At 44.2% G+C, this 23,132-nt stretch overlaps 1 protein-coding gene across 8 annotated transcripts in view; it reads left to right on the top strand.

The window, feature by feature from the left end:
- PEX14 (peroxisomal biogenesis factor 14) overlaps nt 1-23,132 on the top strand; it is a 155,813-nt gene that overhangs the window by 116,128 nt on the left and 16,553 nt on the right. For 7 of the 8 annotated variants that reach the window (XM_001162201.7, XM_063786398.1, XM_063786384.1 and 4 more), the window contains one exon: nt 8,319-8,447. The exons of the other annotated variant lie outside the window; for it this stretch is intronic. In XM_001162201.7, the coding sequence (XP_001162201.1) occupies nt 8,319-8,447 (129 nt within the window). The remainder of the gene's footprint in view (nt 1-8,318; nt 8,448-23,132) is intronic. 8 annotated transcript variants of the gene reach the window in all.

Genomic DNA, 23,132 nt, shown 5'->3' with positions numbered 1-23,132 from the left:
ATGTAGAAGAAAACCCCAAAGGAACATTTATAGCATTCAGCTGGGTGACTAAAGAGTGTGCCCTAGTGCACCAAACTCTTGTGACAAGATTTTCTTAAAGGAACAAAAAATCTCCACCTTGATTTGTGTCTTATAGTGGAGTTGTTTCCCAAATCAGGCTGTTTCAAAGAACATATGAGACGGCGTATGGCTAGCCCTCCCATCCCAAAGCAAATGTTTGTTTTGTTGCAATGATGGAAACATTTCCATTGGTGAAGCAAATATTTAGAGCTGAAAGAAACATTTGGGCAGCCAGGATGTGTCAAAACAGAACAGATGTCTGCCTTTTAAAAACACATTTAAAAAAAGCCACCTTGTACTTGGCTGCTGTGGTCGCAGCCACAATGGGTTAAGCAAGAAGTTAGAAATTGTGGATGTCTTTCTGTTATAATCCTAGCTCCTAGACTTGGCTTTGTATCTTTTTCTGTCTTGGTTTTTCTCTTCCAGAAAATGGGGTGAACCATTGTGATTTTGTTAAGGATCAAGTCTGGTTGGTTTGTTTTCCCCAAATATTTTCTTTGTTCTTAAATTTATTTATTTGAATCAGAAATCTATTCACAGGGAACAAAATTCATAAGGCTAGGCAGTGAAAAGTGTTCCTCAATCTCTGTTCCCCAGCAACTAGTCCTCTCTATAACCAGTGTTACCAGTTTCCTGTCCTCCTTTTCTTTCAGGTATACACACTGTGTGTGTGTGTGTGTGTGTGTGTGTGTGTGTGTGTGTGTGTGGACTTCTCTGTACCCTTCACCTAGTTTTCCCCCATGCTCCTGATGTTCTCTTTGGCTTTCTTCTTTCGGGGGTGTTAATTCTGAGAGTTTGCTTATTTAAAATATGCAGACTCTGTCAAGTGGCAGAGGGCAGTAGGTATGTCAGGCTGCCCATGCTCCCCGCCCCCTGCCCCTGCCCAGCACAGAGAGCCCCGTGTGAGAATCCAATTCTGGGGCTCACATGGGCTGTGGGCAAGTCCATGCCCCTCTCTCTGTCCCTTTTTCTTGATCTATAAAACAGAAGGAAAAAAGAAAAAGAACAGGAGAGAGGTCAGATAAACTCCAATTTTTCTTGCAGTTCTGAATTTCTTTGTTTGGTTGTCAAAGGCAAGTTGATTCCTTTTTTTAAACCACCCTTCATGACCTCTTCTGAAAACAGGAGCAAGATTTAAGTATCACTAAAAGTGTTTATCAATTTGACTTTTCCATGCATGCACAAACACACGTTTGGCTTACTTGGCATTTAAGTAGCAGAGATTCCTGATTACCCTTCCCTTGGTCTTTAGGGACACAGTTTCTTCCCTAGGACTTACTCAGTATACTGTGGGAAGGGCTGACTTTTCTACCTGTTGCCAAAGACCTGCTGTCTGTGGCAGCCGCAACGATATTTGTCCTGCTATTAATCCTCTGGAATCGATCAAATATCGAAAATAACTTCTCTTTGTTTTTGTTTCTAATTTAGCAGAGAGGGATTAAAAGAAAAAAAAAGCCTTTAGATTATATAGATCTAAAAATAGACATCATGGATGCTGATTGGAAACCCTCCCAGTCGTTCATATGAGAGATCTCAATTTGTGTTACATAGAGGGGCAGCTCACTTCTGTCTTGTTCACCAGTTATACTACTCCCCAGAGAAGCTCAATAAATTTTATAGGGAAGTTTCCTCCTTATGCGGAAGGAGCTAAGCTCAATGACTGGTGTGTCTGATATAATTTAGGGCTCCAAGGGAGTACGTCTGCCTTGTGGAATAACCTATCAAAAGTAAATGTACAGAAACTTTCGATCTTGGTTGATTTGGCTGTGTCATTGAAACTGCTCAGCACTGGACCCTGTGAACCCAGCCTGTCTGCTTTGGAATTAAACTGCTCCCCCAAACTCACATTTGATTCACTGTTAAAATGGCCTTTTGTGTGTTTCACTGGTAGTGGCTTCTGAGCTTGCCTGCTGTTGTTCCACGGTTTCCACCACTAGCCCTTTGAAACCTCCAAACTTGGACGTGGTTGAGTTTTTACATCCCTCTTTGCCTCTTCTGTTGACATTAGGAAAGCAGACCTGCCTTCTCTTTAGGCTTCAAGTGGAACAAGCCTGCCAGTTTCCTCAGTCTTTCAGCTAGCAGTGAAATACATTTTGCACTGGCTTTTTCACTGAGTGATTTATACTGGGAGACGTGGCTGGGTGATGTCCAGTGTCCTTTTGTCTTTGTGTTTATTTTTCTTCCACATTTAATATATTTAAAGGATATATTGTCTTTATGGTTCACTGGGATAAGGAGGGATTGGTGCAAGTTTTAATGAGAGGTGCCCCAGCTCTGTGTTGAGCTGAGAATTATCTTCTTGGTTAGATATCTTTCTTTCTTTCCTTAGGTGGCAGGAGGCAGTGTTTTGCTGCTTTTTGAAATAATGTTTCTGCCTAACGATTTCTAGAAGGATACCGAGAGGACATTCAGCTTCAGGGCATCATCAGCAACTTTTTCTCCTGTTGTTTGAACTTCCCTCATTTAAGGAGAGGGGAAAGTCTCAGGTCTTGTTCTTGAATTTACATATCAATATTAAGATGATGGGAACCAGCCCCCTGCCACTCCCCATCAGATCAATTCTTATAAAAACTCTTGCATTCAGGGTAGTGACATTTGGAACTAGTTTTCTCAGAAACTGTTTTCACTGCTTGGGAATAGTTAATCAGTGGAGGAAAAAGTGTTTGACTTATATGCTTAATATTTTAACCAAGTGAATTAGACAGGTTGGGGGGCTGGGGGAGGGGATAAGAAAGTGGGTGGGGGAGGCCCCATAAACAAGGTGATATATAATATTTTTTTTGTTCTCCTTTTAAATAAATACCGATCAGCTTTATGTTCAGAGACAATAGGAGCCGTTGGCTTAAATTTGCAGTTTACTGTATTTATGGCTGTAATATCAAGGTGCTGCCGTCGTAATTTCATGCCCCAATGAGAAGAGCAAGGTCGAAGCAAATGCTTCCATCGGCATCTGCTAACACACTAACTCATAAACAAGGCCCGGCTGGATCAGGTGGCACGGAATAATACAGGCTAATGAAATACAGCACAGCTTTCCATTACTGTTAGTTTTTACAGTGTCGTCATTACGTGTAATTTATGTTTAAAAAATTCAATTTTATACAAGGCACTGGGAAATAGGGGTCTCCAGGTCATCCTACGACTTTTAGAGGCTCTGAGAGTCCTTATTGTACTCTACTGTTCCAACAAAATGTTCATAAAATAAAATAAAAATACTTTTCCCCTTCCCCTCCCTGAACCTTTTCTGAGAGAGTTGATTTTTTCTTTTAATTTGGGAAGTATTTTTAGCCAGCTGTCTTCTCTGCCTCATCTCCTCCCAGAGTGTGCCGGGGCAGATAACTTAGTTGTTCTGAGAGAGGTGACCCCCTCTCAGTGTCCATGAGTCCCAGATGAATTGGCCAAGTCCTAGAAATAGAGGGGCTGCGGAGCGGGGAGGAAGAGGTCTCAATGACCAGCCCTTGACTGCCACCGTTTGTCACTGGCCCCCTGGCCCTGTTCCCGTGATCCCAGTCAGATGCCACATTTTTATAATAAAACTAGGGCTGAGCAGGAAGGCGCTGGCAGGAGTTCATTACCTTGCTTATTTTCAAACTCTTCCTAACCCTTCTGTCCTGGTTGTTGTTTGACCTGAAAGATGAAGAGAACACTGCTGTCTTCTGTCATCTGTCTTTCTGCTTCACCTGCACAGGGCCAAGCCCCGTGGCAGTGCCCAGCGGTCACTGGGGACAGTGCTGAGGTTACTTATCCTGAGAAACCCTTGCACGGCCTGTCCCGCAGAGAAAAGACAGCCCTTCCGGGTCCCTGGTTTGGTCTGAGTCGTGGGAAAGGACCCTAGGGCATCACAATCGCAGCCTGTACCCTGCAGCTCACAGAGTCAATCAGTTTGGTTTTATTTGCATTTGAACAGAAACCTTGAGAAAAAGAAAGCCAATTTGTTTATCTTCTAGGGGATAAAAATAGGCAAGTGTGGCAGCCCTGTGGCCACGCAGGTCAGACACTGCAGCAGTGACACTGGGGTTTTATTAATCAATAGGATGTAGCTCACTTGTTCTGTCCTTTTAAAAAAAAGCCCACCCTGGAGAAGAGATGCTTGGCCCAGCTCCTACACAAGGGCAGCAGTCATCTCCGGTCCAGGGAGCTCTTCTGGAGGTTTTTGCAAGTAGATTCTAGAGAACTGAGAGAACAAGAAGTCTTGCCCACGCTGGGCACATGGAATCTTCATTCAAAGAGTTTGGTTTGAATTGAGAGCTCTCAGTTTTGCATATCAGGTAACTATGATGTGAAAAGATGAAGCGGCCTCTTTACCTCTCAGAGTCAGCCCACACCCTCTTCGCCTCCCCTCCTCTCAGAGAAGCTCCCTCGTCCCTTTCTCCTCCTTTTGACTAGAGCTAGTGAGTGGAGAGAGTAACTGAACGGGAATTTCTTAGTGTTATTCTCTATCAATAATATATTTTAATTGTCAGTGCTATAGACTGGGTGGCTGGGGGTTGGGAGCTGGTGGCTCTTGAAAATCACCACGTGGCAGAAAGGAAGTTATAGGAAGAACATAAAGGCTTAGTGCCAGTGGTGTCGGGTAATGCATATTGATACCTCAACTAAAAGAACATTTGGGGCTTTATTAAAATTGACTAATTCTTCCAAAGATAGCAGCTAAAGGAGGACTTAGATGAATAGAGGAGGGAGGAGGCTTGCAGGACGGTGAAGCCCTTTGCTTCCAGCTCTCTGCCTGCTCAGCCATTGCTCCGTCCCTCTGCAGTTAGATTATTCCTTGCAGATAGCAATCAACTGGAAGGAAGTGTCTGTGTCTAATTTGCATGAGATTATTTAAAACAACAACAAAAAAAAGGTCTGCATTAGTCAGGGTGATGGTAAACAACGCAAAGAGAGATGCCTTTTATAATATAGCCTGTGCCTCAGCTTTCAGAGCCAAATATAATTCACTTACAATTGGCAGTTTCCTTTATTATTCCTTTTAACCTTTTGGATTCTGCAAGGTCTCAATCTAAGATCAGCAGTTTGTCTTGGCAGTAGTGGGAAAGATGGGGCTAGGGCACCGGGATGTCCTATGTTGGCTCCATGGCAGCACTTTGACCCTGAAGGCAGGGTCATCACAGCACCAAGAGCCAATGACTGGGCAGATAACTAGTTGTGATCTAGAGACAGGTGGGTGTTCCCACTCAGTCTCCCTAAGTTCCAAATGAATCACCTGAGTCCTGTAAATGCAGTCTTAAAGCTGGCCAGTTCTGCCTAAGGTGGGGACATTCCAGAGGAAGATGACACTCAAGGAAGTCTGTGACAGGCATTTGGACTTGATTTAGGGTTAGAATATTAGAACGAGAACAAGATGAGGACATTCTACCTTTTTCTCTCTAGTATTGTTCAAAAAGTTGTCCAGGCGTCATTTACAGATAGGAGCCAGGGGTTAAGTTCCTGTATTGTTTCAATGTAGCCCCAAAACAATATTCACTGGCTCCTTCCTGTAGATGAGAGTGGCGGGGTAGGGAGAAGAAAATGTAGTCCTTCTCTCAAGCTCTTTAACAAGTCTGAAGACCTAGGACATAGTTTGAGTCTGCCATTTGATGTTTTGTAACTCTGGTGTAGTAGAGAGTCACTGGGCTGAAGAGGGAGAGCCTTGAGTGCCCATCACATCACCACTGTCTACAAGTAGGATGTGGGGCATCGTTTCTACCCTCCTTGGGCCTCAGGTTTCTTATCTGTTAAATGAGGGCAGTGACTGGGATAATGGCCCGGCTCTGAATATGATTCAGTGAGATTGTTAAAACGCTTATTTTTAAAAAGAAGAGAAAGGATTCATTTACTGTAACTAAATCAAAATCCTGCCTCTCCCAGAGAACCAGGGATATCAGAATTTCAGCCAATATAAATTTTGAGCCTCAAATGATAACGTCTCTGAAAAACAAGAGCTTGGAAGGAAGTACTGATGCCCTTTCAACTGTGGCCTCACTAGTGGGCTCGGCTGCGATAATGCAAGGAACATGTTTTATTAGGAAAATAGGCTTCATAAAAGCTCAGGGCCAGAGGGCAGAACTGCGGGCAGGGAGTCCTGTCCCTTTAACCAGCTCCGGCTCTCAGGGCCACAGCACAGTCTGTAACTTACTGTATATTTCCCCAGTGTTAAACATTATTGTACTTGTTTATATTTGAAAGAGCCAAAAGGGAAAATGAGAATGCAACTGAATGCTCCTTTTGGGAAAATTATCTTCATTTGCAGCCAGCGGCTGACAAGGCACACGAACCACCAGGTTTATAAAATTCCGTAGTGTACCAGTGACCATCAGCCTGTGCTGACATCGCAGATGCTGCTTTTTTCTCTAATGGCTGATTATGAACTGGTTAAAACAATGTCTTTCCCACTAGGGCTCTGAAAGGGGTTCCCCTTCCTGTTTAGTCGGAGCGATCGGCAGTCACTACACAGGCTGGAACCTGAGAGGCACAAACTCAGGCCGGGGGTATTCTCTGTTGTTGCCTGGCTTGCCTGTTGGTCCTGTCCCTGTTCTTCTTGGGAGGTGAAATTATGGGTAAAGCAGTCCCTTTGCAGCAAGCACCCCCTCTCTAGCTCCACTCTACTGACCTTCAGCTTTTGTCTTTGGAAGGTGGTACGTGATGCGCTGTGAACCCTGGAAGCATTTTCATCCAGCCCACCAATCTGTTGAGAGCATGGTGCTATCAGGGCAACCCGGTGGCTCTTCAGACTTCCCAGTGGTGAGGCTGTGCCTGCCCTTGGCCAGCTCCACTGTGTGAAGAGGGTAAAGAGGGGAACAGCTGCAGTTTTAAATGGGGATAGTCCTCAACTCCTCAGCACAGAGAAGGGAAAAAAGAGTCCAGGGCTGTTTAGAAAAGTTCGGGCATTTTCCTTTGACCAGCTGTGGTAGGGCATGAAAAGTTTGAGGGGTGGCTGCAGTCAACTCATATGCCAGTATGGTGCAGGGCGGAGCTGTGCTTTAAAGCATTAATGTGCACCATCTATTAGCCCCTAGGCATGGAGTATGAGGCACCATCCTTTTGAAGATGCTGATCCTCAGAACCTCCTTGTACTTCATCTACCCCCAGGGGCAAATATACCATGCTGTGGGCCTCTAATGGAGAGCTGCTGACCAGATGTGGAAAAGCTCTCGGCTGTAGTTTAAAAGCTCTGTGTTGCGGCTCGCTTGGATGTTGGGATTCCCGGAACAGCAAGGGCTGGCCGAGTGGTCTTTTGCAGACTAACAGTGACCTCCCACCTGCTTTTCCCACTCTCAGCAGCTGGAGCGCCTTTGTACACACAGCTACTTCCTGAGCTGGCCCCGTGTGACCGCTCCTTTCATACTTGAGCGCCACATTTCATTCTGTTCTTTGGGTTAGATGGGGCTCTCTTCCTCCTCCCAAGAGTCAGTGTCCCAAATTGGCTCAGACCCGGTGGAAATATCCCAGCTGTGTCCCCACTGGAAATGCGGCCTTCATGGGTTTTCATTTGCCTTTTATTCTTCTGTGGGCAAATCCTCTCCACATGGCATAGCCACTGCAGATGGCGCCCTGCTACTTCCTGATGTCCCATGTATGGTGTGGTTTAGAGTGTCGGGAGGATTTCAAGAAGGGAAAAGAAAAACTAGCCAAAGGCGATACAGGCAGCGTGTGATAGGCTAGAATAATAATCATCTGAAAGTTTGGGCCTGGCCTTGTTTTGATCTGTTTTCTTGTTTTATTTTCTTCTTTACATTCTATATCCCATTCATACTAATCACAGTCAGTCCTGATTTTTCTTTTTATTTCTGCATTTGTCATAAAATAAAGCAAATTATTCCCGTCTTCAGAAACGATCTAGACTAATTAGTTGTCTCACCCAATAATTAGTTTTTTGTTTCCCTGTCTGTTTTCATGCATTATTGTTAGTTTTTTCCCCTCTTTTTTTTAACACCATTACAGATTAAAATGAGCCACATTTGCAGTTGATGGTATCTGTTTTCGGGGGAAGAATGGAGAATTGCAGTACCGAGCGACTTCAAAAGCAGCAATAAACTCAAGGATAAATTAAGGAAATTGAATGAGCCACATTTGGAAGCAGTGTTGAGGCTAATATTCTGTCGCTTAAGGTTAAATTGCAACTGAGAGAGGTTCCGGAGAATCTGAAATCGGGGAGGCAACTTACTAGGATGCGAGGCATTCTGTGGCTGTAAAGGTCTTTGCTCAGTGAAGATTCTGTTGCAGCTATGGACACTGACAAAAGGTACTCACCTGCAATGATGTCCTCTTCTCCCCAGGGCTGACAGATGAAGAGATTGATATGGCCTTCCAGCAGTCGGGCACTGCTGCCGATGAGCCTTCGTCCTTGGGCCCAGCCACACAGGTGGTTCCTGTCCAGCCCCCTCACCTCATATCTCAGCCATACAGTAAGTCACCCACTCAAACTCCTGCTTAACCTTGATTGGGATTCAGGACTCTGGCCAAAGGGCAGTGTTCTGTATCTCCCAGACTTAGCAAACCGGGAGAAACTGGGAGCAGCAGAAAGCTCTTGGGTTTTTCCCAAGGAATGTGACACACCCTAGTCTTCTAGACAAATTTTTTAAAGTATGTGACAAAGGTTTAAGAAGAGACAAGGGATCAGAATAAATGATTTTATTGTTGTTTCAGGTATTTTGGTTACATGCAGAAAACCTGTACAACTATTTATTGATTCTGTTCCCATCTCCTCATACCAGTGCTTTTGAATGTTACTGTTTCACTAAAAACAGCGTGAACGTCTGACTCATGGGTGCATTCTTGTTTGCTCACTGCAATAACCTGTCTCCCACTTCTATTTTTTTAAGTTAATATTTGTAAGTTTAGGTCAGCCTCCATTTCCCTCCCTCCCTTGTCCTGGCTATACTTTGTACGTTTATGTAGTAGCGGTCTGTTAGGGAATTTCAGGTTAAAACATGAAGTTCCTTTTTGAATGTTTCTTTTAATTATACGAGATCATGACCCATGAGGGGTCTTTCGTTGTTCTTAAATGAAAGCTACTATAGGAATAAAGTTTCTTCAAACAAGTTATAAATGCATACCTCCAAAATGCAGCCAGAAGCCCTCCTTGAAATCACTTATAAAAAGTTTAAAAAGGCTAAAATTGACTACAAAGCTATGGAAAATAGCTCCATTTTGTTTCTTTAATGAAACTCAGCATTGGGCCGGGCACGTTGGCTCACGCCTCTAATCCCTGCACTTTGGGAGGCTGAGGCGGGTGGATCACCTGAGGTCAGGAGTTCGAGACCAGCCTGGCCAACATGATGAAACCCTGTCTCTACTAAAAATACAAAAAATTAGCCAGATGTGGTGGCAGGCGCCTGTAATCCCTGCTACTCAGGAGGCTGAGGAAGGAGAATTGCTTGAACCCGGGAGGTGGAGGTTGCAGTGAGCCGAGATCGTGCCACTGCACTCCAGACTGGGCAACAAGAGCGAAACTCTGCCTCAAAAAAACAAAGGGCAGGCAGGGTGCAGTGGCTCACATCTGTAATCCCAACACTTTGAGAGGCCAAGGCAGGCGGATCACTTGAGGTCAGGAGTTCGAGACCAGCCTGGCCAACGTGGTGAAACCCTGTCTCTACTAAAAATACAAAAAATTAGCCGGGCGTGGTGGCACACGCCTGTAATCCCAGCTCCTTAGGGGGCTGAGGCAGGAGAATCACTTAAACCCAGGAGGTGGAAGTTGCAGTGAGCCGAGATCACGCCGCTGCACTCCAGCCTAGGTGACAGAGTGAGACTCTGTCTCAAAAACAAAGAAAAAATAAACTCAATACTGGATCTGTAATCTCTCAAAATGCCTTTTCTATAATTGTTATTCTCAGAAGTTTTATTTTTGCAAAAAATGATTTAAAACTCTTAGATATCAGATTTTAAGGCCGGGCGCAGTGGCTCCCGCCTGTAATCCCAGCACTTTGGGAGGCCGAGGTGGGCGGATCACTTGAGGTCAGGAGTTCAAGACCAGCCTGGCCAATGTGGCAAAACCCTGTCTCTAATAAAAATACAAAAATTAGCTGGGCATGGTGGCGGGTGCCTGTAATCCCAGCTACTCAGGAGGCTGAGGCAGGAGAATTGCTTGAACCGAGGAGGTGGAGGTTGCAATGAGCTGAGATCATGCCATTGCACTCTAGCCTGGGTGATAAGAGCAAGACTCTGTCTCAAAAAAAAAAAAAAAAAAAAAAAAAAGTGTTAGATATCAGATTTTAAAAGGCATATTTTAAAATGACAGATTCGTTTTGATCCCCCAGCACCTGGTCTGAAGCTGCCTTCTTTCCCTCACCTCAGCACTGTTTTCATCCAGCTCAGCTGCAGCCAGGCAGGTGTGATCTTGGCGGTAGAGCCCAAAAGGCCTTCTCTTCTCCGGACTTGCTGAAGGGCCAGCCAGTGGGTTGGAATCTGCTGTCTGTGTTACGGATCTTATTTAGAGATCTCCTCCTTTGGCTGTCCACAGAAGGCTGAATGGGGGAGGCCAGGGAGTGTGTGCTCAAGTGTGTCAATCTGTCAGTGCCTTGCATGGGTGACCCACTGCAGGGTGCAGAGCTTCAGTGGTGAGCCTTGTCCTGTATTCGGGCTACTGGGTTAGCACCTGTGACTTGTCAGCTTGGGGCTCCTTTCTCCTTCCTGGCCAGCATTTTTTCCAATCCATTGTAGTTGCTTTGGGTCCTAAGCTGACTTTATGTGCTTCTTTTTAACCAAAGGCTGAGTCTCCACACTTTTTCTTTAGTTGTGTCCCTGGGCCCAGCCGTGTAATGGGATTTGTTGAGGATAGGCAGCGGCAGCTGGGGTGCAGAATTTTCTAAGATGCACATCTGTTCTGTTCCAGCTGTTTCCTCCAGTGGCTTAATACCGAACAGGTCTCTCGGCTACTTGGAAACTTCTTACTCAGAACAAATTGTTCAGGTTGATCACAGAGTTGGCCTAAAACATCATATGTTCACCTACTTTCCATAGACACAAAGGGTTAAACTGTTAGTCTTTCTGAAAGAGGCAAAAGAATGGGGTGGGGAGGGGCAATTCAGTTATTTAAATCATACTCATTTCCAGATCACTCTGAGAAAAAGCAATACACGTTGAGGTATTTAGGTAGGAATATCTTTAAGAGCCTTCCAGCCCCTAAAAATAAAATACACATTCTTAGACACAGACTTCTTCCTGCTTTGACACTAGTGTAAAAACAATGGTAATGATAATTTTAAATACCTGAAGTTTTTAGTTGTCATCATTGAGCTTCATTCTTCTCATACCGTTACATTGCTCCTCTCACTCCGGGGGTGACTCTACCTCTTCACTTCTGTACTTTTGCCAAGAGGTGTCAAAACTGCTTAAAAAAAAAAAAAGCTTGATTTTGATTAATATAGAGAAACAAGACTTTGCCTGACTGATAATAAAACTGATAAATGACATTTGAATTACTTGTAGCGGTAATTTATTACATAAAATATCTTTTATTTGACATGCGATTAGTTGCTGGAAGCATCACTCAATCTGACTAGTTTAAACATGCTCCAAAATGAACCCCAGTAAAAACCAGGGCTGTCTGCTGCTGGCATTATGAAATATACTAATCCTGGAGTGAGGGAAAAATCTGACTTTAAATATTTAAATGATTAATTGGGTTTATATATTTTTTTACCTTTCTAACCCCCTTAATTACAAGCAAACTCAGGGGAGTTTCTGAACTAGGTGCACAATCTGCATGCTTATCACTGAGGCATTGTCTGCGTCCGGGAGGGATTTATGGCCTCTATTCATGTGTGTTCCTGCCGATTTTACATCTAGATCCCCGGCAGCCTTTTCCTTCCCATTTCTTGGCTTTTTACGGACATTCCATCTCTGAGCCCAAGCCTAGAAAATGGGATCCCCTGGGCCTAGCCCCAAACACTCAGGTCTCAGGGTAGGGTAGCTTTTCCAAGACCACCCCAGGGAGCCCAGTGCTCTTCACCTTTGAACCTGCTGGCCCACCTACTCAGTGGCAGGTGTGCCACTGAGTGCCTCTTTTGGCATCTCTGTTCTTTGGTGAATGTGGTTGACCTTGAGATGTTAGCAAATGCCAGTGTTGGCAGAGAGAACGTAGAGACCTGCCCGAATAGTAACAGTTCAATTTCTCAGTATTTTTATTAACCATCTACTATACGGTCAGTACTATATCATGCGAGAGATCCAAAACCTGATCTTTAAGCATCTTGCTAAGCTCTTTGGGAAAGATAAGATAAACTCTTAAGAAAAGGATAATAATATAAGATGTTGTGATTTGATGCCAAAATTAATTATACAGACAAGAAATTCTGAATTTCTGAAATATAGAAAAGAGAAGAATTAATGTGGGCTAGAGTCAGGGAAGGCTTTTGTGAAAGTGATAGGAGGTTGGCACCAAGGGGAAGCTTGGTGTCACCTGGTGTGCGCATAAACCAGTGCTCTCGGGGGTTAGAAGAAAGTTGGTACAGTTCAGGAGAAGTCAGGCTGTGATTCGAGAGAAGATTTGAAATTCTCCATTTCTCATTTTGGTTTCTTGTCTGGCTTTACATCGGGAGTCAGTGCATGTGTATAGGTGCAGGCCTAGCCCAGTCCTGAGCAGAGGTCTGATAAATGCTGGTTGATTGATTCACGCCAAGCTGATTTGTCTTTGTCCTCCCAGAGAGACCAAGAAGCTTTGAGATATAAGCAGGACCAATGTAAATTTTGTAGGATAATAATTTCTTCTTAGATTTGAACGTTTTCCCTCCACTGTCTTTGATAAACAATTTAAACCCCTTCAAAGACTGACCTAGAGCTTCAGTTGCTTCTTCTCAAAATAGGATGTCAGCATCTGAGGCCCGTGAAAGGTTTTGAACCATTTGATTAGAAATCCTGAGAGAGAGTGAGTTATTCCTCTGTTTACTTCTTTTGTAGCCCTGTGTAGTAACACAAACTTATCTGTGGTTATCTTAATTCACTGAGCAAGCATTGTTATTGAATGCCTACTGTGTGCCAGACCCCTGGGCTAAAGAGACTAACAAGACCTGGTCGCTCTCTCTGGTTGCTCCCGTCTGGTAGGAAAGACGGTTAGGCCAACATAGCAGTGCCTGTCAGGTGGCCCCGGTGAGGACGGTGGCACAGAAGAGGTGATGGGAAGCTTCAGAGAGCAGATGTCTAACTGGATGTGGCGGGCTGCTTGGTTCAGTGATCAGACAGAATAGACAAGAACATTCCAGGCTAACACAAAAGCATATAGATGTGAAACTGATGAATTTAAGAAACTCCAGGTTGTTGGACGTGGCGCCTGTAATCCCAACTCTTTGAGAGGCCGAGACAGGAGGAGCACTTTGAAGCTAGGAGTTCAAGACCAGCCTGGGCAACATAGTGAGATGCCATCTCTGTAAAAAAATTTAAAAAACAAAACTAGCCAGGCATGGTGGTGTGTGTACTTGGGAGGCTGAGGTGGGAGGATTGCTTGAGCCCAGGAGATCGAGTCTGCAGTGAACCATGATTGTACCCCTGCACTCCAGCCTGGGCTCCAGAGCAAGGCCCTGCCTCTAAAAAACCAAAAAGAAAGAAACTCTGAGTTGTTCAGAGTGGCTGGAGCATGGGATGAGAGTCAGAGGAAATGGCTGGAGAAAGGGTGGCTCTGTCAGCTCCGACAGAGGACAGCCAAAAGCACAGTGATGTTTTACTTTGAAATGCATCATCTAATTGTTTTTGTGCCATACGACATATTTGGCCATTTTATTCTTAGATTAATATTAAAATTATTTGTATCATCTCAGCAGGTGCCATGAGGTTAGTTAGGGGAGACATGGGTTGGGGGGCATCAGCCGGAGGCCATTGTTCTTGTGCCGAGCCTGTAGTGCCTACCCTGTGTGCTCACTGTTGTTCTTCATGGTTGGGCCAGCACTCGCTCCTCCAGGGAGTCTTTCCAGTGCCTCCATTCTGACTTGGAGGGAAGCTCCCCTCAGGCCCCTAGACTCCCAACCCCGCCCCACTGCACTTAAACATTTATTCCAGTGTCTCCCCTATTAAACTGTGAGTTCTGAGGCTTAAAAAAATCTAGTGGCCTGAGGCTCTGACTGAGCAGGTGTTCTAGAAATGCTTGTGGAATGGATTAACAGGGGTGGAAATGTGCTTGAGAATGGAAGGGCTATCATGTGGACGAGCTGCCCTGGTGGTCGGTCGGTGATACGGTCTGTGAGCTCAGCTGGTGCAGACTGCTCTGGGCAGGCTATGGAAGTAGGGGATGGGACCCGCCTTCAGGAGCTGCTGTTCATCGTAGAGGGAAGCCCTCCATTGCTTGGAGAAAGACAGGGAAGACCATCCCACGTCACCTTGCATGGTGAGAATGTTGAGAGCTTTCAGAATTTGAGAACAAAGGAAATTCCCAGAACGCTAGTCTTAGGCAAGGCTTTCTAGAAGGGGCAGGACTTGAACTGGCTTTGAAGATCAGTCAGCCATAAGGTAGACCCAAGGTGTCAAGGAAGACATCACTGTGGAGAGGGAACAGCAAAGGCCCGGGGCCAGGGTGGCCTGTATGTAAGTGATACTGAGGTTACAGTAAACGGAAAGCATGCATGGATGGCCTCGGGGTTCCCGTCAGAAAGCAAAATAGCAAATGTCGCCTCCACCTCTCTCTCTGTCTCTTCCATTTCTCTCTCATGCTTCCATTTCTTTCTCTGCTGGTTTAGCAGACAAATCTCTCTTTTTGCTACCTGAAAGTTACTGGTTTGTATATGAAGAAAGTATTTCTTTAATTTTGAGGAAATTGTGTTTTCTTTTGTCCGTGGTGCCGGTTTGGATTAGCAAGCACCCTCTCCATTTTGTTGCTGTGTGTTCTGCCTGGTGTGGTGCCACGTGGGGGCTGGATAAATGCCATTCGCGGATGTTGAAGAGGGTAAGTATCACGGGAAGGAACCGAAATGAAGTGATCCTTTCCTTAGGTTTCTTGGACCATTACAAGTCTTTGGTGTTGATGGCAGTTAGGATTCTGGCTGTGCTGACAGTGTGTTAGTTTTAGAAAATTCTGCTACAGGTGACAGAGAACTCCAAACAAGAGTGGCTTAAAGAGAGAGGAATTTTTCTCTATTACATAAATGTAGGCAGCCCAGGCTGCCAGGAGGCTCTGTGGTCTGCAGGAACCCTACTCTGCCTCACTGCTCTGCATTCCTGACTGGCTCTCATCCGTCTCGTGGTGCAGTGTGAATGCTTCAGCTCCAACTATCCCACCTGCTGTCCAGCCAGCGAGAGCGGGGAGAAGGCGGGAAAAGGGCAGGCTGCCTTCTAAGGACACCTCTTGGAAATTGCCCATGTCCCTTCCACTTTCTCCCCATTGGCTGGATCTTGCATGGCTATCCTTGCCTGCGAGTGAGGCTGAGATGTAGTCCTGATCTCGGCAGCACATGTCCTCAGCTTTCCATATCCCATAGGAGGTTTGAGTTCTGATAAATACTGGGTTTAGGATAATGGTTGCCTCTGGGCTGGGGACGAACACATGGCTAGCTTCAGTGGTATTTGGAAAGTTTTAGCTAGTAAATTAGGCAGGTTTAGAATTGCTCATTGTATTCCTGTTCTTATAACTTAAATAAATGTTATATTCTTTTGTATGTGTCAAATATTACAGGGTATGTTTTTTAAAGTTGCATTAGAATTCTCAGGTCTGGCTTCTTCTCTTGGTCCCAGCTGCAAGCTGTGCAGAGAGAAAACTTAGAGCCTACACCACTGGGTAGTGTTCCCAAGCACTCCTGACTTCCTGTAGCTCTTTTTTAAAAAAAATTCTGAATGGATTTTTTATTTTTTAAAAGTCTTATTGAGATGTAATTTACGTAAAATAAAATACACCCATTTTAATTGTACAATTTGAGTTTTGATAAGTGTACATTTCCATATAACCATCACTACATGACAGAACATTTCCAATACCCTGAAAGGTTCCCTTGGGTCCCATTTCCAGTCAATCCACCCTCCTTGATCCTGGCTTGAGGGCAACCACTGATCTGCTTTCTATTACTACCTATTAGATTTCTTCCCTAGAGTTTTTTTTCTTTTTTTAATATAAATAGAATCATACAGTATTGTACTCTCTTGTTTCTATTTTTTTTCTTTCCGCTCAGTGTAGTGTTGCCGAGATTCACCCAAATTGCTGTGCGCATCCGAAGCCTTTCCCTTTTTACCATTGGGTGGGTGGTATTCCATTGTAGGGATGCACCACAGTTTGTTTATCAATTCACCAGTTGATGGACTTTGGGTTGTTTCCAGCTTTGAGCTATTACGAATAAAACTTTTGTGAACATTCGTATACAAGTCTTTGTATGTTTTTATTTCTCTTGGGTGAGCGCCTAGAAGTAGAATTGTTGGTTTATATGTTAAGTGTATGTTTAACTTTATAAGAAGCTGCTAAACTGTTTTCTGGAGTGGTTGCATCATTTTACCTTCCCACCAGCAATGTTTGAGAGTTCTAGTTGCTACATATGCCCAACAGTTGGTCTTCTCAGTCTTTTTAATTTTAGCAATTTTAGTATGTATATGCTGGTATCTCATGGTGGTTTGGGTTTATATTTCTTTGATGACTGATTAGGTTGAACCTCTCTTTGTGTGTTTATTGTCCACTTGCATATCTTTCTTGTGAAGAGTGTGTTTCAGTATTTTGCCCATTATTAACAGTCTTCTTACTGAGTTGAATGAGGTTTTTAATGTATTCTGGATTCAAGTTGTTGGTCAGATACATGTATTATGAGTATTTCCTCCCAGTTGGTGGCTTGCCTTTTTATTTTCTTAACATTACCTTTTGAAGAGCACACAATTTTAATTTTGATGACATATATTTATCTTTTTTTCCTTTTATGATTCATGGTTTTGCATCCTAAAGAAGCCTTTGTCTATCCCAAGGTTGAAGAGACTTTCTCCTATATTGTCTTCTAGGAGACACTGTCTCACTCTGTCACCCAGGCTGGAATGCAATGGCCTGATGTTGGCTCACTGCAACCTCTTATCTCATGGGCTCAAGTGATCCTCCTGCTTCAGCCTCCCAAGTAGTTGGGACTACAGGCGTGTGCCACCACACCTGGCTAATTATTGTATTTTGTGGAGAGATGGGTTTTCACCATGTTGCCCAGGCATGAGCCACTGCACCCAGTTTATAGCGTTAGTTTTTATGTTTAGGTCTGTGATCTATTTTTAGTTAATTTTCGTGAATGGCGTGAGGTGAAGGTCAAGGTTCGTTTCTCCCCATAAGGATATCCAGTTGTGCCTATACCTTATGTTCAAAAGATTATCTTATCCGCATTGAGTTACATGTCTATAAAAAATCAACTCACAGCCAGGCTTGGTGGCTCACATCTGTAATCCCAGCACTTTGGGAGGCCAAGGTGGGCGGATTGCCTGAGATCAGGAGTTTGAGACCAGCCTGGCTAACATGGTGAAACCCGGTCTCTACTAAAAGTACAAAAATTAGCTGGGTGTGGTGGCAGGTGCCTGTAATCCCAGCTACTCAGGAGGCTGAGGCAGGAGAATGGCTTGAACCTGGGAGGCGGAGGTTGCAGTGAGCTGAGATTGTGCCACTGCATTCCAGCCTGGGTGACAACAGCGAGACTCTGTCTCAAAAAAAAAAAGAAAAAAAAAAAAATCAACTGACTACATATGAATGGGTCTGTTTCTAGATTCCTCTTTAAAAAAAAATTAAAAAAAAAACCAAAGCTATCGAAGTATACTTTATATGTCATACAACTCATCCATTTCAACTATACAATTCAATGATTTTTAGTAACTTTACCGAGTGATGCAGCCATCACCATAAATCAGCTTTAGAGTACTTCACCTCCCCTGCAAGATCCTTTGGGCCCATTTACTGTTAATCCCTCTTCCCACCTCTAGCCCCAGGCAACCACTAATCTCCTTTTCATCACTATAAATTTCTCCTTTTCTGGACATTTCAGGTAAATGGAATCAGAATATGTGATCTCTTGTACCTGGCCTCTTTCACTTAACCTGATGTTTTTGAGGTTCATCCATATTGTAGCATGTATCAGTAATTCATTCCATTTTATCATGGAATAGTATTCTGTTGTCTGGTTGTACCTCATTTTGTCCATCAGTTCAGCAGTCGATGGACATTTAGATTGTCTCCAATTTTGGTGAAGATGAATAATGCTGCAAAGAACATTTCTGTGCAAGTTCTGTGTGGACATACGTTTTCATTCCTCTTGGGTAGATATCTAGGAGTGGAATTGCTGGATGTGGTAGTTTTGTTTCTGGATCCTTCTTAATTCTTTTCTTTCTAATTAGCTTTTCATAAGTATAATTTACATACAATAAGATACATCAATTTTAAGTATACAATTCAATGAGTTGTACAAACAAGTTGTAACTCATTTAACTCCTGTAACCAACACTACAATCACAATATAGAAAATTTCCATCACCCCAGAAAGTTGCTTTGTGCCCTTTATGTCGTCCTTTTCCCCTGCCTCTGGTTTCTGTTAACCACCAATCTCTGCTCTGTCACTGTAGTTCCTTGTGCCTTTTCAAACATTTCTTATAGAACAGGTGTGGTGGCTCATGCCTGTAATTCCAGCACTTTGGGAGGCTGAGGAGGGCGGATCACCTGAGGTCAGGAGTTCGAGACCAGCCTGGCCAACATGGTGAAACCCTGTCTCTACTAAACGTACAAAAATTAGCTGGCCGTGGTGGCCGGCGCCTGTAATCCCAGCTACTCGAGAGGATGAGGCAGGAGAATCCCATGAACCCGGGAGGCGGAGGTTGCAGTGAGTTGAGATCACACCATTGTACTCCAGCCTGGGTGACCGAACGAAGCTCCATCTCAAAAAAAAAAAAAAATAAATAAAAATAAAACATTTCGTATAAATGGAGCCATATAGTATGTAGACTTCTGTGTCTGGTTTCTTTACCATAACATAATGGTTTTGAGATTGATTCATGTTTTTATATACATACATATGTATTGATATATAAATACATATTTATATAAATACATATATTCATATATAATTTATACATGCATTTCTATATTATATGTAAATATATGTAATATATATTTGGAAAATACATATAAAAGGAATGAACTGTTTATGTCTATATGATGATTGTGATTCATGGTTTTTGCATCCTAAGAAGCCTTTGTCTACCCCAAGGTTGAAGAGACTTTCTCCTATATTGTCTTCTAGGAAGTTTTATAGTGTTAGTTTTTTGGAGACACCATCTCACTCTGTTGCCCAGAGTATATTTATTATATATTTATATATATTATACACAAATATATATAACTTTACATAAGTATATATACACACACACACACACATATATATACACAGAGAGAGAGAGATGTCATTCTTTTTCATTACTGAGTTGTATTCCAGAGATCAGTGGGCTTTCTTTTTCTTTTTTCTTTTTTTTTTGAGATGGAGTTTCACTCTTGTTGCCCAGGCTGGAGTGCAATGGCGCGATCTTGGCTCACTGTAACCTCTGCCTCCCGGGTGGGTTCAAGTGATTCTCCTGCCTCAGCCTCCCGAGTAGCTGGGATTACAGGCATGCGCTACCACGCCCGGATAATTTTGTATTTTTAGTAGAGACGAGGTTTCTCCATGTTGGTCAGGCTGGTCTCGAACTCCTGAACTCCTGACCTCAGGTGATCTGTCCGCCTTGGCCCCCCAAAGTGCTGGGATTACAGGCATGAGCCACTGCCTGGACTTTTTCTTTAAATGGGTATATTTTAGACTTTGTGAGCCACATATCTCTGTCACATGTTTTCCTTCTCACCTTTTTCTCTTCTCCCTTCATCCTCTCTTCTTTCTCCTCCTTCTTCCTCTTCCTGTTCTTCTTCTCCCTTTCCCATGACCACAATTCTTTAAAAATTTAATAACCAGGCTGGGTGCGGTGGCTCACGCCTGTAATCCCAGCACTTTGGGACGTGAGGTGGGTGGATCACTTGAGGTCAGGAGTTTGAGGCCAGCCTGGCCAGCATGGTGAAACCCTGTCTGTACTAAAAATATAAAAATTAGCTGAGCATGGTGGCATGCCTGTAGTCCCAGCTACTTGGGAGGCTGAGGCAGGAGAATCACTTGAACCCAGGAGGTACAGGTTGCAGTGAGCTGAGATTGCGCCACTGCACTCCAGCCTGGGTGACAGAGCAAGACTCTGTCCCCCTGCCAAAATAAAAAAAAAATTAATAACCATTCTTAGCTCATGGCTATATAAAAATAGGCTAAAGTAGGATTGGCCAACTGGCTATAGTGCTAACTTCTGTTGCTCCATGTACCGCAATTTCTTTATCTGTTGACCAGTTGGTAGTCATCTGGCTCGCTCCCAGTTTGGGGCTATTATGAGTAAAGCTGCTGTGAACATTCATGTATAAATCTTTATGTGCACTTATACTTTCATTTCCTAGGAGTGGAATGGCTTAGTCACATGTTAGGTCCATGTTTAACTTTAAAAGAAACTGTCAAACTATTCCCCAAAATGGTTGTAGCGTTTGTGTTCCCATCAGCAATATGTAAGAGTTTCAGTTGCTCCATATCTTTGTCAACACCCGATAGTCTCATTTTTGAGTTTAGCCATTCTAATGTGTATGTAATGAAACCTTATTGTATAGTACTTTTAATTTGGATTTCCCTAATGGCTAATGACATCAAGCATATTTTCATGTACTTATTGGCCATTCGTATATCTTTTGTACAGAGTCTCTTCCAATCTTATGCCCATTTTAAAAGCCACTTTGTCTTTTTATTATTATTGAATTGTCAGAGCTCTTTATGTATTCTAGTTACAAGTCCTTTGTCAGATATATGCTTGGCAGATATTTTCTCCCAGCCTATGGCTTGTCTCTTCATTTTCTTGACAGTGCCTTTTGATAAGCAAAAGCTTTAAATTTTGATGGTGTCCATTTGATCAGTTTTTTCCTTTTTGGTTCATGCTTCTTATATCTTAAGATGTTTTTGTTTACCCCAAGGTTGCAAAGATTTTCTTCTATGTTTTCTGATTTCTTATAGAAGTTTTATAGTTTTTGCTTTCTTGTTTAGGTGTGACCCATTTTGAGTTAATTTTTGTGTATGGTATAAGGTGAGAGTCAAGGTTCATTTTTTTTTCCTATGGATATCCAGTTGTTCAGCATGGCTGTTGCAAAAATTATCCTTTCCCCATAGAGCTACCTTGGCCTCTATCAAAAATCAGTTGACCATGTAAGCATGGGTCTATTTCTGGACTCTTCTGAATTCTTAACAGCTTAATTAGAGCTCATATTTTTTAATCTATGGAGAGGGGATATAGATATGCCTCTCGGTGTCCTTCCTGCCTAAAGATGACACTGCTAATGGCATTGTAGCCCATGAAAAGTGGAAAAGATTGTCTTTCATGGGATGTACGTGTAAATACAGGCTTTGCATTTTCCAACAGGACTACTGTTGGGCTACTGTGGTGCCTTTTGCCATCCAGGCTGCCAAGTCCTTCTGTTCAGAGCAGAGACGATCTGTTTCTGTTGCTGCTCTCTGGGCCTGTCTTTCTGCCCACTGCCAGCCATCCACAGCCATGTGCTTCAGGGCCCACCCCGCCCCCAAGCTATAGCCAGCCCTTCTCAGCCCAGCCAGGTCCCCGTCTCTCTGCACTTGTGCTCTCCACCTCTGTGCTGTAGCAAGCACTGATTTGGTGGGCTGGCTTTATTCCAGGACCTTACTGGGAGTGAGCCTGTCTTGTCATTTAATTTTCAGGGTGGCTTCTGAGTGAAGCTGATGGGCTGATGTGAGAAGCTAGAGACACTGCTGTATGGAGGCATGGCTCCAACCCTGATGAGCCTGGAGGCGACCTCAATGGGCTGGCCCCGTTTCTGCCACTGCCTTGCCCATGCTTGGGCTGCCAGCCTCCCCAAGGACGTGAGAGTTCTCTCCCTCTTGTCAGCCAGCACATCACTGGAGTGCCTGTTGTCTCGGCAGGATGGTTCCGTGACAGCTCTCAGCTCTGTGTTGCCGATGAACCTTTACTGGATTGCAGGATTTCCATGGTGTGGATCGGTCTGTGACTTGCTCAACAAGGTTTCAGGCTCAACATTGCCGTGTTGTATGCACAAGTCCTAGTCCTGTGCATGTGTTCTTAGTTGATGATGTTTGTTCTCACCTGTTAGGTGAGAATTTGGTTGGTGGAGGTATAAAGAAACAGAGTCATGTTGGTTTTGTTGGTGTTCAGTGAATAGTTAGGAGCTGTGGGGATGCACCTCTCCTGCCCCCGCTCTACCATGGTTTTACCCAAACTGGAGCCTTTGCGCAGGCTGACCTCCATGGAGCCGGGCAGAGCTTAAGCTAGTTCGTGGAGTCCTTGGAAGGCTGGGTTTGGAAGAGCTCCCTGCCCTTTGCTCTATAGCAGTTTATCCCCTGACCTCATTGCAGCCCACAGCGCCACAGCGTAGAGGCAGTCCAGGAAGGCCCAGGTGTGCAGGATGAGGATTGCCACCACAGATGCCCGTCTCTTCAGCCTTCACAGAGATGCCAGGGCTTTGGTACTGGTGAGGAACCCCTGCCACGCAGCTAGGGCGCCGGTCCTTAGACAGCTGGGCTCTGAGTGAGAGTGAAGATATCGCCTGTTCTTGGATTCTTTGGGGCTCACAAAGCCCTGCCACCTTCAGTCAGTGATTGATAAGAAGAGAAAAATATCCTTGGAACCCCCCTGGCTGGTGGTGGCACGAGGGTTTCTGACCCCAGGCTTGTTGCCCACTTGCTACCTTGTCTGCCTTGTCTGCATGGCAGGCCAGTCCCTGCTTCCAGAGTGGAGACTCGAAGCATTTAAGAAGCCCACTCATTCTCTTCCTTTTCTTCCCAGCTAGAGAAGAGTGACTGCCCCATCTCCTGCCCTTGTCTTTATACCTCCGGACATTCAGGGAGCCTGGTGGCGGGGAGGTGTGCTCCCAGGCGCCCTGCTCTCAGTTCCCTTGCGGGGTCTGCACCAGACTTGGAAAAAATAGGCCCCAGGGTGGGGAGGGGCAGGACTTGAGGTGGTCGTGGCTGGGAGTTTGAGCTAGTGTGGACTGTGCTGATGTTTTTGCAGTAGCCTGGTCTGTTACCCTCTGAGAGCCACACAGCGGGTAGGAGTCATCTCTATCCGAGTTTTTCTCTTTT

Source organism: Pan troglodytes, chromosome 1 (genome assembly GCF_028858775.2).
Source record: "Pan troglodytes isolate AG18354 chromosome 1, NHGRI_mPanTro3-v2.0_pri, whole genome shotgun sequence".
Taxonomy (NCBI): domain Eukaryota; kingdom Metazoa; phylum Chordata; class Mammalia; order Primates; family Hominidae; genus Pan; species Pan troglodytes.
This window is presented reverse-complemented; position numbering and strand designations above follow the sequence as displayed.